Raw genomic sequence first — 15,213 nt, 5'->3', positions numbered from 1 at the left:
GCCTTTAATATACTCTCATAACAGTAGACGGCGCTATTTCTCAATAAATGCTCCAAGCCGTCATTGAACTTAAGAAGAAGATAGGCGTCTGTATGCAAACAAACCAAGAGGCAAACGTCGAGATTCGAGCCGGTAGACGCTCAAAAAAAGCCACCCAAAACGCATGTATGTGCGTTTTAAAAATTCGACGATGTCAAACGAGGACAGCAAACGCTACCGTGGACATCTCGAAGATGCCCAGACGTCAAACAATCAGGGTTTGTAATTGATTTGGCATATTACACCATTCTTTATCTCAGTTTTCCCACAAACGGGCGAATGCTGTCTTTTAATTGACTTCAAATCGACTCTTTCATCGCATTAAAAATAAAGATCTGGAGCCATCGCATGTTAAAGAGGAAGGGGACGAGCTTGACATCATCTCGGTGAACATTAACGACGACAAAGCAACCCTGTTGGCAGAGCGCGATCCTCACAGCCCACGGAAAGAACGGCGCCGGAGGCCACCAGCTGACAATTTTGTTGTGCCGCTGTCAGACTACGATGACTTGGAAGACACGAGCAATGTCGACTACGAAGCCACAGGAAAACCATCAGAAGGCTCCGAAAAGAAGTCGGGCTTCAAATGCTCGATTTGTGGTAGATCGTTCGCTCAAAACGGACCGATGATAAGACACCTGCGAACGCACACGGGAGAAAAACCATTCACGTGCTCAGTGTGCGGAAAACGATTCAGTAATAAGTCTGATATGGTTCGACATATGAGAACGCACACGGGAGAAAAACCATTCAATTGCTCACTGTGTGAGAAAAGATTCACTCAAAGAGAAAGTTTGGTGGCACACGTTAGAACACACACTGGCGAAAAACCTTTCATATGCTCTGTTTGTGGGAAAATGTTCTCTCAAAATTCCAGCATGGTAGCACACATGAGAATACACACGGGAGAAAAACCTTACAGTTGCTCAGTGTGTGGCAAAAGATTCATTCTGAAGCCAAACATGGTATCACACATGAGAACACACTCCGGTGAGAAACCTTACCCTTGCTCCGTGTGCAAAAAAACATTCTCATTTAAATCGTGTGTTGTCACACACATGCGTACGCACACGGGAGAGAAGCCGTTTCGCTGCTCACTCTGCGGTGAACGATATGCCCAAAGGGCCAATTTGAGTGCACATAAGCGGATGCACAAAATTGAGTAAATTTGCTAAACTGCCCCAAAATAATACTTTTTTTTTATTCATACTGCTTATCTTCCCAAGGTTTGCAGGGGGTGCTGGCACCAGGCAGTGGGTACCCTGAGTTTGTAGTCAGCCATTTTTGACCAGATCACCATTTCATAGCACCTCAATGAAACCCATCCAATGTTGTACAAACATTATGAGCCCACCCATATAAACGTACTGTTTGTGTATTCTCTTCAATGAACTTCTCTATCCAACAGCTGATGTATTTTTCGGTTTATTGTCTTTATTCATTGTTCCTCTCTGTACTGACAAAATTAAAACTTATTTTCTTACCAATAATTGTCTAATTTGATTTCTATCATCCCTGCCATTTAATGCCTGTCATTGAGTACACAGGGAAGAGCAAATATATATAAATCTAATATATAAAATCACAATGGACTAGAAGTCAAATCTTTGGGAGGGCATTTATTTTATTTTATCAGAAACCAAGAACAAACGTATGTTAAAGTAACAACAGTAAAATGGAGAATAGGCTGAACAAGCATCTGTTAACATGTTTTCCAGACAACTGTATCAAAAGAAAAAAACATATAGGTCGCAATTCAGAATGAGTCGTAGGCCCAACCAAACTATGAAAAAATATTGTGACTTCTAGTTCAGAAAATACGGTACATGTTTAAATATGACAAGGAACCAACGTCAAACATTTTGAAATGTAATTAGCCTTAATATAAAACAATCTTCTAAGCAGTCTAAATGGCAAGGAAAAATTTACTGTAGAAGCATACAAAATAAAATGTGTCCTCTTGTGAATATACAACAAAGTGACACCAGTTTCATTCAGAAGTAAGGCTGGCGATCGTGTAGTATATTTCCTGCTTACAATATATCTACAGTCCACAATGTAAATTTTGGCAACTTCAATTCCATAAGGCCAAACGGTGGCTGCTCCTTTGGATCGGATGCCACATCATCAGTGGATGGGCCCACGCTGGAGGCATTAGGCTACATGGCACCCATTTGCAGTGGGCTCCACTTAGTGTTATTAGTGAATGTCCTTTTTCTTGCTTTTTATTTTGTGGGAAACAAATTGTAGTTATAAAATCAGGCAGGAGGTCCAATCTAATATCCATAGTTGCAGTTGGGAGAATAACGTGCCGCCATCTTAAAGAACGTTTCTTGGACAACAGCAATTGTGGTTTTCATGCGTGCTAGTCCACACAAGAAAATTCCAGGATGTTGAGGGTGCAAGGTTAAGGCAGGTCTCTTCTTACACCTCGGCTTTCCTTCTACCTTATCAAACTGAAGGACTTCGATCGAAGCGTTAACCCTCAAGAGCAGTCCACATTAGGCATTGTTATTGAATGCCAAGCACAACCCTGAATGCATGCTTTCTGAACGTAATCACCATCATTCTAGGTATAACTTGAGATGTAAAACTCCTTAAAGCCTTTGTCCTTCCTTGGAGATGAGGTGGAAATAGTTTTAATGGTTCAATTTAGAGCCCCGTCATGGTGGAGGTTCACTTGCCTGACTTCAGTGCGGGCAGGCGCGGGCTCAATTCCCACTGGTGGCAATATTATTGTGAGGGCGTATGGTCGTTTGTCTCTGTGTGCCCTCCTGCTGACTGGCGACCAGTCGAGGGTGTAGTCTGCCTTTCGCCCGAAGCCAGCTGGGTTAGGATCCAGCAATCCCCACAACCTTTCGAGGATGCACATTATGGAAGATGAATGCATGAATGGTTCAATATACGATCTTGTATCAAGTAGCCAGCGAGTAAAAAAAAACCTGCCATTTTGCTTGAGAGTGACGAAAGGCTAATAAGCAGTTGAACTGGGACTCTGTCACATATTCCCCATTTATCCTGAAGGTTGAGTTTCAATGCAAATCATCAATGCAAGGTTAAGTACAGCAGAAACCAAAGCACAAACTACGGCTCCATTTAATTAACGCTACCCCAAATCATCAAAACTATAATGTGTGTGTAATATTGAGAAAATACACTCAGCACAGAATACAGATTACACACATTATATACAAATGGAGTTAAAAAAATGGCTCATAATAAACTGAAATGTTAGTTCATAGACATAAAGCTTGTTCTATGTTAAAAAAAATCTATTTCAATTCATTTCATTGACTGCAAGAAACAGCAATAGGCAGCCAATCCATTTACGTAGATGGCAGCAACTCAAGTCTACGGTTCTCTATTTCTCACCATATTTACAAATTGTGTTGTTTTTTGTGGGGGGAAAAAAACGCAAATAGCTCTCATTAGGAGGCATCAACAGCCCTATCCAAAAACAGTACCATAAGCACCCTTCATAGGGTAGGCTGGAGGGGGGAAAAACTTACAAATTCACAGATATTGTAAAAGAGCAAACATCAGGAAAAAATGCTTGCTGAAACCTACAACAACCTATGAGAAAACATTAAACATTCTCTTTTGCCAGTGGGAACATAATTAGCTGTTGAGGGGTTGACAAAACTGTAAAATATCCAAGATCGTTTGTTGTTTTACCTCTAAAAGGAAACACACAATGTCAATGGGCATTGAATGGTGCAATTTTAATGCACAAACGATAGTTTTTTATATAAATATCTATGTGGTGAAATATTGATGAAGTCTCTATTGTTGTCTGCAATTCAAGTTCTTGTGTGTTGACCAATGCTTGATTTTTGAGTCAACTCTTGAAAACAATTTGTGCATTCCTCCTGTATACGTAGTCAAGTTTGATTGGTTAGAAAATGCTGTGTCGTACTATGGGAAACTAAAAGGATCTTCCCCTGTGTGTATTTTCATGTGTCTGACCATAATTGACTTTTGAGCAAACAATTTGCCACAAATTGCACAATTGAATGGTTTTTCTCCTGTGTGGGTTCTCATGTGCGACTCCAAATAGTCTTTCCTGGCATAAGTTTTGCCACAAATTAAGCAACTAAAGGGTTTTTCTACTGAATGCCCTTTCACATGGGATAGAAGAGTTTGTTTCTGAATGAATTTTAGACCACAAATGGAGCAGCTAAAGGGTTTCTCTCCTCCGTGAACTTTCATGTGGGACACCAGGCTTTGCTTGTTCAAGAAATTTTCGCCACAAATGGAGCAACTTATTAGTTCTTCTTCCGTGTGTTTTCTCCTATGTGTTTCCATCTTGTCCTTTCTGGAGAAGAATTTGCCACAAATGATGCAATTAAAGGGCTTTTCTCCTGTGTGCGTTCTCAGGTGTTTTACCAGATGTCGTTTTTGAGAGAAAGTTTTACCACAAATTGAACAACAGAAGGGTTTTTCTCCCGTGTGGCTCTTCATGTGTTCGGTCATAGTTTGCTTGACTGTGAATCTTCCGCCACAAATTGAGCAACTAAAAGGTTTTTCACCTGTGTGCGTTCTCATGTGTTTTAACATGTTGGACCTGCGAGAGAAGGTTTTGCCACAAATGGAGCAAGTGAACGGTCTTTCATCCAGGTGTGTCCTCATGTGTTTAACCATGTTTGAATTCAGAGTGAATCTTTTGCCACAAGTTGAACAACTAAAGGGTTTTTCTCCCGCGTGTACCTTTCTGTGTTTAACCAGGAGTGACCTTTGAGGAAACTTTTTTCCGCAAAAGGAGCAGGTAAAAGTTTTTCCTCCGGTGTGCGTTTTCAAGTGTTCGACAAGCGCCTCTTGCTCAAAACTTTCGCCGCAGAACGAGCAGATGAAACACTTCGGAGGGGCTTCCGAACCGTCCTCGTCGCCGACGCCGTCTTCCTTCTCTGAGCTTTGGGGCTGATTGTCGTCGCCGTCACAGTCCGAGTCGCTCCTTCCAGGTTCTTCCAAATCATCGCTGGCTGACAGATGCGGTTTGAGGTCCTTTGTTGCCGTTTTTTTGCCACGTTCTCCACTCGGACTATGACGATGCTCTTGATTGTCTTCACCATCTTCACTCTTCACAGAGATGCCAGTCATTTGGAACTTGTAGACATCAAACTCTTCCTCTTCCTCTTTAATGTGGACAGACAGTGGCGGCTCCTCCTGCTCATCCTCCTCCTCATCCTGATCCTCGTCATCCTCATCTTGTTCCTCCTCCTCTTCCTGCTCCTCCTCCTCCTCTTCTTCCTGCTCCTCCTCCTCCTCCTCTTCTTCCTGCTCCTCCTCTTCCTCCTCTTGCTCCTTTTTAATCTGGAGAGTGCGCTGAGACTCCCGTTCCTCTTTAGAGTAGAGGTTTAGTGGATCCTCGGGTTGCAAATTGGGGGCTCCATCGTGCAATTGAGGACAAAGGATTTCCTCACCACTCATCAGTTGCTGGAGGTCTGCAGGACATAAGCAAGTTAATTATGTTACTACAACTACTGCTTATATAGGCGACAGTTTTTTCTAGCAGAACTTAAAATCTTCCAAGTGGGTTGTAATAATAATCTACATTGTTTCTTTTTTTAGGGGGAGGAGCCTATCCCAAGTGACTTCGGGCCAGATGTGGAGATACCCTGAATCGGGAGTTGTCTTCTCTTTATTGCACAAAAGAACAACTAAGAGGGTTGTCTTCTCTTTCTCTTCTCTTTTGTATGAGTTGGTGATGATGATTATATCAATTTTATCACATGCATGACTTTAAGTAGTTTATTGGGTGGAGTCAATGAATGAGTTGAGCGTTCGATTCTGCACCCTGCTGACCTTGCCCCCAAGTATCCTTGTGCAAAATACTGAAGTGCATCTTTCTGACAACGCTAAATCAACATTAGGTAGCCTTAAAAGTAGGGACGCGCTATCCAAATACTTAAGGACAATTTACCATTAAAATGTAATACAACAATACAGCGGCAGGAGGCCTTCTTCAACATGGATCATTTCATTAAAGTGTTAAAACGTCCATCTACTACGACATTAAACGCACGCAGTACTTTTATAGTCATGTTTTATTTAATATACCAACGAAGAGAGAAGCCAAAGGCAAAAGTTAAGTGAGTGACGGAATCAATGGATGCATTGTTAGCCGCTAGTCCCATTAGCCACCTACAAATGAGTGTGCGCAGATAGAATGGCTAACATCATGTTGTTTAACCGGTGTTTAATATATTTGATTTTCGGTGCAAGCCACTTGTCTTATTCGCATTATTACATTGCTGCTGTTTTGCTCCCAATAAGAATGCTTAGGCAGACGATAAAATGTTCGTGGACAGACCTTGAATATAATACTCACCCGCAAAATCCAATTGTTTTGGTTCTCCTTCGTACGACTCCATTGTTCGGTTAGACGTATATAGAATGTTATTAATCACTTCCGTGGCCACTTTTTGGTTCTTTAGTTGATAATTTAACTATTTCACCCCGATTTCGCCGTCGCACCATTTGAGGCTTGCCCTCGCTGGCCCTCGCACAACATCCGCATTGTTCTTCTTCGGTGGTATTTGGAGAGTGCAACGCATAGATAGTGCATATATATAGAAAAGTTGGGTTCATAATGCGGACTGCCTTAATCAGGACCCAAAGTGCGTGTGCATTTTTAGGCATTAATGGGGAGCATAACACCGATGAAACACTGAGAAATGTGTGACACTGCCCAGATTTAATTAAAATTTTATTTGATTTTCCAATAAATGTGTCATGTATTGTGTTTGATTCATTCTAGTCCTCAATAAATCAGTTATTGATAATCGGAAACCGTTAAACAAATAACTTTTTTTAATTGGCAAAATAAAACCTGCCGTATTTTTATAGGCGGAACCTCGCTGCAAAACTATTTTGTTTCATGGTGTGCAAATATGTGGAGGGACTCACAGATGATCGTGACGTGGTATTTGGTCCAAGCAAAATAGCATCTTCCTCCAACTCCTAGACATTTATTAGGACGTTTAGGTTTTCCATACAAAAGACGGACAGCTAATGTTTTTTTTTTCAAGTGGAACGATAGTCTGTTTGGTGTGTTATTCTCATCAAGGAGATTGTTACTGATTTTTCCCTTTTTTTACGGGGTAAGTGAAGGAGGCCTCACCAAAACAAGCTATACTGATAGCATCGACTTGGCTTGAATCTGTAAAAAAATATGATCAAACTTTTCGTACTGTCTGAGCTAATCGCTGAAAAGAGTCTTGATGTACAATGCAAAGCTAAAATTTACGATGTGTATTCATTTCAACTAATGTCACGATTTGTAGTGGTTGAAAAAACAACACCGAATTTGAACGAGTCATTTAGGGCGGATAATTCTCGTCATCTGACCCTCGTACCGTTCCACTTATTATTATTATTTCCCAGTGTGCAGGATCTTGCTTGCTGCTGTCACAATGAAGCTTTATAGCCTCAGCGTCCATTACAAAGGAGCCACTAAAGCCAACCTCTTGAAGGCGGCCTACGACCTCTCCTCCTACAACTTCTTTCAAAAATCCAGGTAGGCACCCACACATTAAAATGCTTAAGTCCAAATTTGCTTAACTGTCAATCAGGAATCCTATGGAATGAAAGCCTGTCTTAATCATTCATTCATCGTCTGTACCGCTTATCCCCACAAAAAAACACTGAGTGTTTAAGTATTGCATTTTTAATGATAGTGTAGTGAAAAGCTCATCACAATACTTGCCTTTGTCTTTTGTAATCAATGGAGCCTTTTATGTACTCATGAAATTTGAATAACTGACAAATGGATTGATACACTGCTAGTTTCTTGAACATTCCGTTCACATTACCTGGCTTCTTTTTGTCTCTCAGTGTTCAGGAGTTCATGACCTTCACCAGTGCCTTGATTGTTGAGCGAACAACAGTTGGAAGTCGTGCCTCCGTCAAAGAACAAGGTAGAAAAGCATCCCGTGCGGCTCATAGTCTTTATCTCCTAATCCTGCAACATTCTCCCACAGAGTACCTTTGCCACGTGTACGTGAGGAATGACAACCTGGGCGCTGTCGCCATAGCAGACGCCGAATACCCACAGAGAGTGTGCTTCTCACTGCTCGACAAGGTGCGCAAAGTATTGATGAAGCTGCCTGTCCCCACGAGCCCCTACTGAAATAATGTCCCTTTTTTAGGTTTTAGAAGAGTTTTCCAGGCAGGTGGACAGTATAGACTGGCCCTCTGGTAACCCCGATACCATTAACTACAAAGCTCTAGACATTCACCTTGCCAAGTATCAGGTATTGTGCCTTTAAATTGATTTTTTTTTGTAATACTCCTAAATTGACTTGTGTCTGAAGTGGAAAAATGACCTGGACTTCTTCCCTTCAGAACCCCAAAGAGGCAGATGCAATGTCCAAAGTGCAGGCAGAGCTGGACGACACCAAGATCATTTTGGTAGCGTACTGTGCTGGCGTGCGGGACAAAATAAAAAGCCCACCGCCTCAATTTGTACCTCTCACATTTTTAGCACAAGACCATGGAAAGTCTGTTGGACAGAGGAGAGAAACTGGACGACCTTGTGGCCAAGTCGGAACACTTGGGGACTCAGTCCAAAGCTTTTTATAAAACGGTGAGAAACCGCCAAACTGCGACCGGGTGTTGTGGTATGTCTGTAGTAATGATGGCGCTGCTATGACAGGCGAGGAAACAGAACTCCTGCTGCGAAGTCATGTGATGTCGGTCCCCGAGGACGCCCCTCTGTTTCTCTCACTTTTCTATCTCGGCCTTCCCGGTCGCCCCGGTCCTGCGTCCCCCATCGTGTAGCCCCTCTCGAGGTCGAGTTCCGGCGCCACTTTCACCGATGGGGGCCGGAGGAGCCGTTTGGAGCCGAGGATTCTTTTGCGGCGCTTCAATGGCAGTGGAGGACAAAAGTCGCCTGTCGTTGTCTAATGGTGATGTAGTGTTGAAACCGAGGTTATGTCTTAAGTGTTACTTTTTTTTTCTTCAATGATTTATCAGCTTCATAATGTTCATTGAACTTGTCAACATTCCCACTGTGATTGTTTTTTTTTTCAAGATTACATACACACTATCCAAAGATGTAAACAATTTCTTTTTAATCTGTATGACATGAAATCACACCCAGTTTTTTAACCCAAATGTAGGAACTTCTCATCGTCATATAACTCATTTTACATCACCACCCAAATGATTAATCAATCATAAAGTTATGCATATTCATTTTTTGTGGTTAAAAAAATAGCTGTCATGGAGATGTGGAATTATTGATATGTGCCTCGGAGTCAAATCTTAAGGATTACTAACATTATTTCAATTGGTAAATTCCGGAAAAATTGGATTAATCAATATTGTTTTCAAATCAAGATGTACATTCCATTAATATTTGGTACCAGGGATGGGAAGGCAGCCTCACAGCTCATTTATGATATGTACTGCTACTGCACATTAACACCTCTGTTGATTATACTTGCATATGTTCCATGCACAAGTTGCCTTCAGGCATCTGGAAATGACACCCAAGGATGAACAGCAAGTTTATAATGCTCATTCTGATTTCTTGCCTTTCCAAATAGGTTATACAATAGTCTGAGAATAAAATCAAAAAGCATCATCTAAAATTACTCCACTTGTTAAAGGCAATCTTATTAAATCGTATTAAAGTTGCACACACTGATTTCATGTCAAACGACATTGGGGGAGAAAAGTGGCTTTTTTTGGTAAAATATGTAAACTTTTAATTTCATCCCCTTCACAAAATACCATGAAGGACATTATACTGAAACTAAGTTGGACTTTTTTTTGTCCTAAAACATGACCAGGAATTTAGTCAAATGGCTATGGGACACTCCAATAGGCCCCCGCTGAATGCAAAGATATTGTCTGACTTTATCATCGTAAGATGGTGATTGCCTTTGTATTTTAGATGTTTCTATGCTCTTTCTGTTCTGCGTGTGGCTGAATTAACAGTCTTTGTGCGAGTGTGTGTGTCTTGCTTTTACAGTGTATGCTGTTGTGCAATACTTCCATGGACTGGTGTCTCTTACTGAGAAAACCAAATGAACACTTGTCATATGAGTAATTACACACATTTGGCCAGCGCAAGGTTGTTTCTTGATTTTAATAAACAACAGTCTGGATTAATATTTGGCTTTCTTTTGTGTGCTGACCAATGAATAAATATGTTTCACTACCATGGATGGGGATAGATGTCTAATCCATATATCAACTGAGTGAGTATTTTGTTATTTGACAAACTTCATGAACAAATTTAACGGAGTAAAAATTTAGAAATTCCAGCATCCCATAATGCAACAACACCAACTGATTTGAACTGTTAAGTATTGACAAAAAAAAATTCCCCCTGCACGCATGATTTTGGCAACCACACCTTTATAAGCAGCCAAAAATAAACAGAATGATTACAGTGATTGAAAGAACCAATGTGTACATACAGTGCAGGAAGCCATTTAACTGTACATACAATAAATTACTAAAGTGTCCCAAAAGACGAGCGACAAAAGATAGCCCTTTCCATAAACTATACGGTGCAATAGATACATTCTTTACAAACGTGTCATTATAATTCTTCCCAAATGTTTACATTCATAAATAGAATATTATTAAGATCACAAGTTATTATGTAAATACGATGTAGTAGCGCTCCATATGAGAACAATGGCTTTCACCCATAAATCTTACTTTAAGTGCTAATCGGAAAACTAACACCAGGACTTCTTGTCATGGTTTGATGACAGGCTTCCAAAACATTTGGATTGGGAGGTCAGGTGAACGATTGCTGCCAACCCTCCCAGCTCAAATGGATCGGATCCCTCTCACTGTCAACGGCGCCCAATTAGTCAAGAAAGGGGAGCGCCAATGGACAGTTTTAAAAGGCATGTGCTACTATTCCCCCCACTTGATTTCCCAACGGTATTTACCTCCAACACGCTTGTGTATCAAGACGCTGAAATCAGTCAGAGGTAAACAATGTTTTCCTCGCCTCCGTCCTCCCTGAGGTGTCCTTCGAGAGAGAGGTAGGATTGAGGGGGAAGGAGGGGCGTGAGCGAGGAAGAAGAAGAAGAAGAGTAGGTGTTTTCGTAAAGTTCTCGACCAGGGATCTCGTGCCTCCAGGCCACCGGGGAATGTTGATCCAACTGTGGAGTCAAGTCTGACAGGGAGAAAAAGAGATGAGAGTCAGTTACAATATGTTTGGATCGGCTAAAGAAAAGGAAAATCCATTTGCTAGCCAATAACTATCCATTTTCTATAGTGCTTATTCTATGAAGCTGTCTACGCATTGTATTTTTGTAAGTGAGCTTCTGGGGGGAAATCCTGGAATTGTAAATGTCTAATGGGTGGAAACGTACGCTCACTGGTGCTCTCAGGCTGTACTGTGCTTCTGCCGCTGAAGGGATTGACAGAAGCGTTGGGCGAATGGCCGAAGCCACGGTTCTTGGAGTATTTTGGGTACGTGAGGCCATCCTGAGATTGTTTCCTGTGGGTTTGACTGAGCAGGGCGTTGAGGCTGTTGTAGAGGCTGGCGGTCAGGCCAAGATCAGCACCGTAGCTTGAGGTTTGCCGCCTGACGTCGTGGTTTTTACTCGGGGTTGGGAGCGGATACTGCTGTGGGTTGTTGTTGTTGTTGGGGGACGGATTCTTGGGAAGGGACGGGAGTAGCGCTCCGTCGTTGTCGTACGTCCAGCGGGTGCCGTCCAGGCTGCCCGAGCGACTGTGGCTTGGCACCTTGAGAATTTGAAAAGAAGCGTCATTAGATCAGGTGATACAGTGTTGAATACTGCAAATACTCACTGGGCTTCTGTTATTAGAATTTTCGCTGTGATTGGCAGCGAATGAGTTAAAGGAGTAATCTTGACTGGACGCCTTGGAAAATACCTTGTATCCATCCAGTGGTATTGTAACAGGCAGACTGCTCTGCCGGGTGTGTCTCCAGCTCTGCAGAAGCCTCTGTTGGGCTTCAAGCTTCTCCTTCTCTCTATCCACATTCTTCTGACCCTCCCGAAGTCGGTCCATACTGTTGCGATACTCCATCAGCTGACTTTCCAGCTCCTCTCGCTCACAACGTAGCCGCTCTGCCTCCATGAGGCAATTCTGCTCACGCTTCTCCAGTGCACTCTCCTGTTCTGTCTGTACATATGGTAACATACCATGTTAACTGAGCTCTTTTGGGTGTTAGGAGAGACGGAGACTGACCTGCAGTTTGTCTCGAGCTGCGCACTCCTTATCCCAGCGCTGCTGGTCTTGTATTAGTTTGACATGAAGTTTGTGCACTCCGTCTGCTTCTTCCTTCCTCCTTTCTAGACCCCTCTTTTCAACTTCTTCTTTCTTTTTATCACTGGTCGTCAGCTTCTCCTGTTCCTGAAGCACAGCTGAGGTTAACTTTTCACAACTCCATCATACCAAAATATCCATCAGGACAATTCTACCCGAGTGTTTTGGAGAGAGGCGAGGCTCTTGAGTTGAGATGTGTCCCCTTCCACAAGGAGAATTTTCTGGATCTCCAGGCAACTGTCCTGAAGGCTCACAGCAGCCTGTCGAGGACAAAGAAAACAATTGACGTTACGACTAAGCCCCACTATTTATTTTCTGTGGGTTACCCATAAAAGAAAAAAAAACATTCAAAACGTTTTTTTACTTCCCATATATGAAATGTCCATGTTTTTTAGGATCTGATAAGTGTCCAAAAATTGGACCCAAACTGTACGAAGAACAAAAAAAGGGAATAGAACGTAACAAAAATGCTGATAAATAAATACTTTTTACTTTAAATATGCTTATTTTTAGGCCTGTCCTGATACATTGACTCATCCTACAATATAAACAAAACTATCATTTGCCTTTTTATATGTCAACTTTACTTTCCATATATAAAAATGAGCATATTTTTCAGGGTACTATAAATTAGGTGTCTTTCTTATTCTCAGTTAAAGGAAAGACCAATGCACATACACACCATGTGGAAACAGTGCATGATACTGTAAGTTTTGTCATCAATCTCACTTAATGATACATTTTTATACAAATGAACAATATTCTCATATTTATTGTGTTTTTGCAGAAGGATACAAACTCCTCGAAAAGATTTTCTGTGTGAAAATGTACGATGGATTTGTTTCCTTACTTACTTGTAGGCTATAAAGAAGTTGAGTCAGACTCTGCACACTCTCTGCAACCTATGGAATACGTATTATGTCAGTATACAAAAGGACTCTTACAGGTAATAATTTATCATCAAACATTTCCAAGAAGGAATCAAAATGGCAGCACCTTTAAGAGAGTTTCTTTGGTGTCTGCTTTGTTTGGCTCAGCCGCAGAGCCCCAGAAAATTCCATCCATCCCTGCCCCCTCACTGTCCGAACCAAGAGAGTTGGAACTTATACTGAGCGTGCTCAGATAATCCGCTGTAGAAACGAGGGGACATGATATGGCCTGCAAATGTCATACGCTATAATATTGAACGTTTAGTTGCTTACGTTCCGAGGGGGACTCTAAGATGCTGCTGCCGTGGCTATTGTAGTTGCAGGACTCAGTCCCACAGACAGGAGAATTGTCACTTTGGACAGGAAGGCCTTCATGAACCTGGAGAATGGTTATAAGGTTTTCTGCTGCGGAGGAACAACACAAGGCGTGTTAAAGTCAGGCATCCATTCAAAATGTTTGCCGGCTCACTAAGAAAAGGGATAAAAAGGTTTCTAAGCAACCGTCTCACCTTCTCTGAGTGCAGCAGAGAGCAGCGTTGAAGCCTGTCTCGATGCCTCACTATCAACGTCGGCTTGTACCAGCAGGTGGCGATGTGGTATGGCTTCTGGAGAGCGCAGGGTTAAGTCTGTGAGTTCAGCATATAACTGTAACTTTTCCTCCAAGCTGTTGCAGATGCGCTGGTCCTGACTCAACAGTGTCTCTGGAACAAAAAAATGCCATTGATAGAGATAAATGTTCAATCCATTTGATTCTCCCAGTCCAAAAGAATTGGATGTCTATATCAGGCAATGTATTCATTTACTAAATTATTCAAAGCAAATCTTCACCAGCTCATACATTACCTTGGAACTTTGATATTTTCTGAATCTTGGCTTCCGCTACTCTCTTGGCCTCTGCAGATTCGGCGCTGCGCTCCTCTTCCTCTTCTTCCTCAGGACAACTACCACGAAAGTGGAGTAGGTTAGCTAATGATTAATACACATACAAATACTGTACACAAAGACAGTACTGTTCAACTAAATGCCAGACAAATCAATGTCAATTGCTTTGGAGGCGCATTGACTTCAAAACAGACCTCTCAACAGCTTGGCGTATTTGTTTCATCCAGGCATTTCTCTCTTCTTTGGTGGTAGTGTGAACTTCATACATCTCTGGTCCAGCTGAAGAAGCAGAGATGAGGAACATCCCTCGCTCTTCATTGGCTACTTCTCTAACAATGAGTTTCTGCAGTGGGATCACAGGAGGCTTCTGGTCCTGAAAGTAAATGAAACAAATTGAAACACATAGCCAGTCGGAATTGAATGCGGAATTTGAAATGTCGATTACCACTGCCGCAAATACAAAGCGTTGATCTTTCTCTTGGAGAAACACCAACACATCTGTCAGCAGGAGGGCCAATGTATCTGGAGGGAAGGGAACAAGACGGACAAATTAGCTTTGAAAATCAAATCTGGAGCCAGACGTGCAACTCAATAAACCTTTTAGGCGTCCTGTGGCAGTTTTCCAGTAAAGCAGTCCCTTGTGCTGTAGATTTCTGTGTTTGCTATGTAGATCCTGTTTGCGAACCTCCTTGCCACTCTTTAGTTTGGCAAAGCTCTTATTCTCCAAGCGGGCGAGCACTTCCTGCAGCTCCTGAGATCTCTCGTACTTACTCACAGTCAGGTCCACTGCAGCGATAATATCACGTATCTGAGCCAGAGCACTTGACAAGTCTGTGTGTTCTTGACTGCCTTCTGTTGAGGGAAAGGCAACAGATGTCAATAAAAGGGAGGCAGGTGGTGGTTACACTCATTCAAATCCAAATACCTTTGATTTTATTGCGAGTGTGGGCAGTATTTAAAGCCCACATTCGATACTTTTTTTTTAACCTCTGTGTAAAATAAATACGTAAATATCGCCAAGGCCCACTGAAGATTAAAGCTACCATTTAAACAAAAAAAGCATTCAAAACTGCTGCTTTTAAGTTAAGTTCACTGCCAA

General features: G+C 41.9%; 4 protein-coding genes across 9 annotated transcripts in view; 2 read left to right on the top strand and 2 right to left on the bottom strand.

The window, feature by feature from the left end:
• Window positions 1-64: 64 nt before the first annotated feature.
• LOC144195265 (uncharacterized) lies at window positions 65-1,598 on the top strand. The gene is made up of 2 exons (XM_077714775.1): window positions 65-257; window positions 373-1,598. Exons 1-2 carry the CDS (start codon window positions 164-166, stop codon window positions 1,203-1,205), a joined length of 927 nt encoding a protein of 308 aa, XP_077570901.1. The 5' UTR covers window positions 65-163; the 3' UTR covers window positions 1,206-1,598.
• A 40-nt stretch (window positions 1,599-1,638) lies between these two features.
• LOC144195264 (uncharacterized) lies at window positions 1,639-6,587 on the bottom strand. Its single transcript, XM_077714774.1, has 2 exons — window positions 6,368-6,587; window positions 1,639-5,480 (listed from the first exon to the last, which is right to left on the bottom strand). The coding sequence occupies exons 1-2, from the start codon at window positions 6,408-6,410 to the stop codon at window positions 3,955-3,957; spliced, it is 1,569 nt and encodes a 522-aa protein (XP_077570900.1). The 5' UTR covers window positions 6,411-6,587; the 3' UTR covers window positions 1,639-3,954.
• A 321-nt stretch (window positions 6,588-6,908) lies between these two features.
• On the top strand, window positions 6,909-10,155 carry ykt6 (YKT6 v-SNARE homolog (S. cerevisiae)). The gene is made up of 8 exons (XM_077714776.1): window positions 6,909-7,139; window positions 7,423-7,555; window positions 7,873-7,955; window positions 8,019-8,119; window positions 8,187-8,291; window positions 8,383-8,448; window positions 8,522-8,623; window positions 8,693-10,155. The coding sequence occupies exons 2-8, from the start codon at window positions 7,452-7,454 to the stop codon at window positions 8,726-8,728; spliced, it is 597 nt and encodes a 198-aa protein (XP_077570902.1). The 5' UTR covers window positions 6,909-7,139; window positions 7,423-7,451; the 3' UTR covers window positions 8,729-10,155.
• The window catches only part of LOC144195261 (rho guanine nucleotide exchange factor 28-like), a 31,402-nt gene continuing 25,912 nt past the window's right edge, over window positions 9,724-15,213 (bottom strand). For 4 of the 6 annotated variants that reach the window (XM_077714765.1, XM_077714770.1, XM_077714767.1 and 1 more), the window contains 13 exons: window positions 14,712-14,966; window positions 14,560-14,636; window positions 14,309-14,487; window positions 14,076-14,173; window positions 13,742-13,933; window positions 13,506-13,637; window positions 13,300-13,433; window positions 13,158-13,205; window positions 12,459-12,563; window positions 12,226-12,390; window positions 11,824-12,159; window positions 11,382-11,757; window positions 9,724-11,182 (listed from right to left, as the gene is read on the bottom strand). In XM_077714765.1, the coding sequence (XP_077570891.1) occupies window positions 10,989-11,182; window positions 11,382-11,757; window positions 11,824-12,159; window positions 12,226-12,390; window positions 12,459-12,563; window positions 13,158-13,205; window positions 13,300-13,433; window positions 13,506-13,637; window positions 13,742-13,933; window positions 14,076-14,173; window positions 14,309-14,487; window positions 14,560-14,636; window positions 14,712-14,966 (2,291 nt within the window). In that variant the 3' untranslated portion in view covers window positions 9,724-10,988. The remainder of the gene's footprint in view (window positions 11,183-11,381; window positions 11,758-11,823; window positions 12,160-12,225; window positions 12,391-12,458; window positions 12,564-13,157; window positions 13,206-13,299; window positions 13,434-13,505; window positions 13,638-13,741; window positions 13,934-14,075; window positions 14,174-14,308; window positions 14,488-14,559; window positions 14,637-14,711; window positions 14,967-15,213) is intronic. The other 2 variants (XM_077714766.1, XM_077714768.1) reach the window with 2 other exon arrangements.

This window comes from Stigmatopora nigra, chromosome 4 (genome assembly GCF_051989575.1).
Source record: "Stigmatopora nigra isolate UIUO_SnigA chromosome 4, RoL_Snig_1.1, whole genome shotgun sequence".
Lineage (NCBI taxonomy): Eukaryota > Metazoa > Chordata > Actinopteri > Syngnathiformes > Syngnathidae > Stigmatopora > Stigmatopora nigra.
This window is presented reverse-complemented; position numbering and strand designations above follow the sequence as displayed.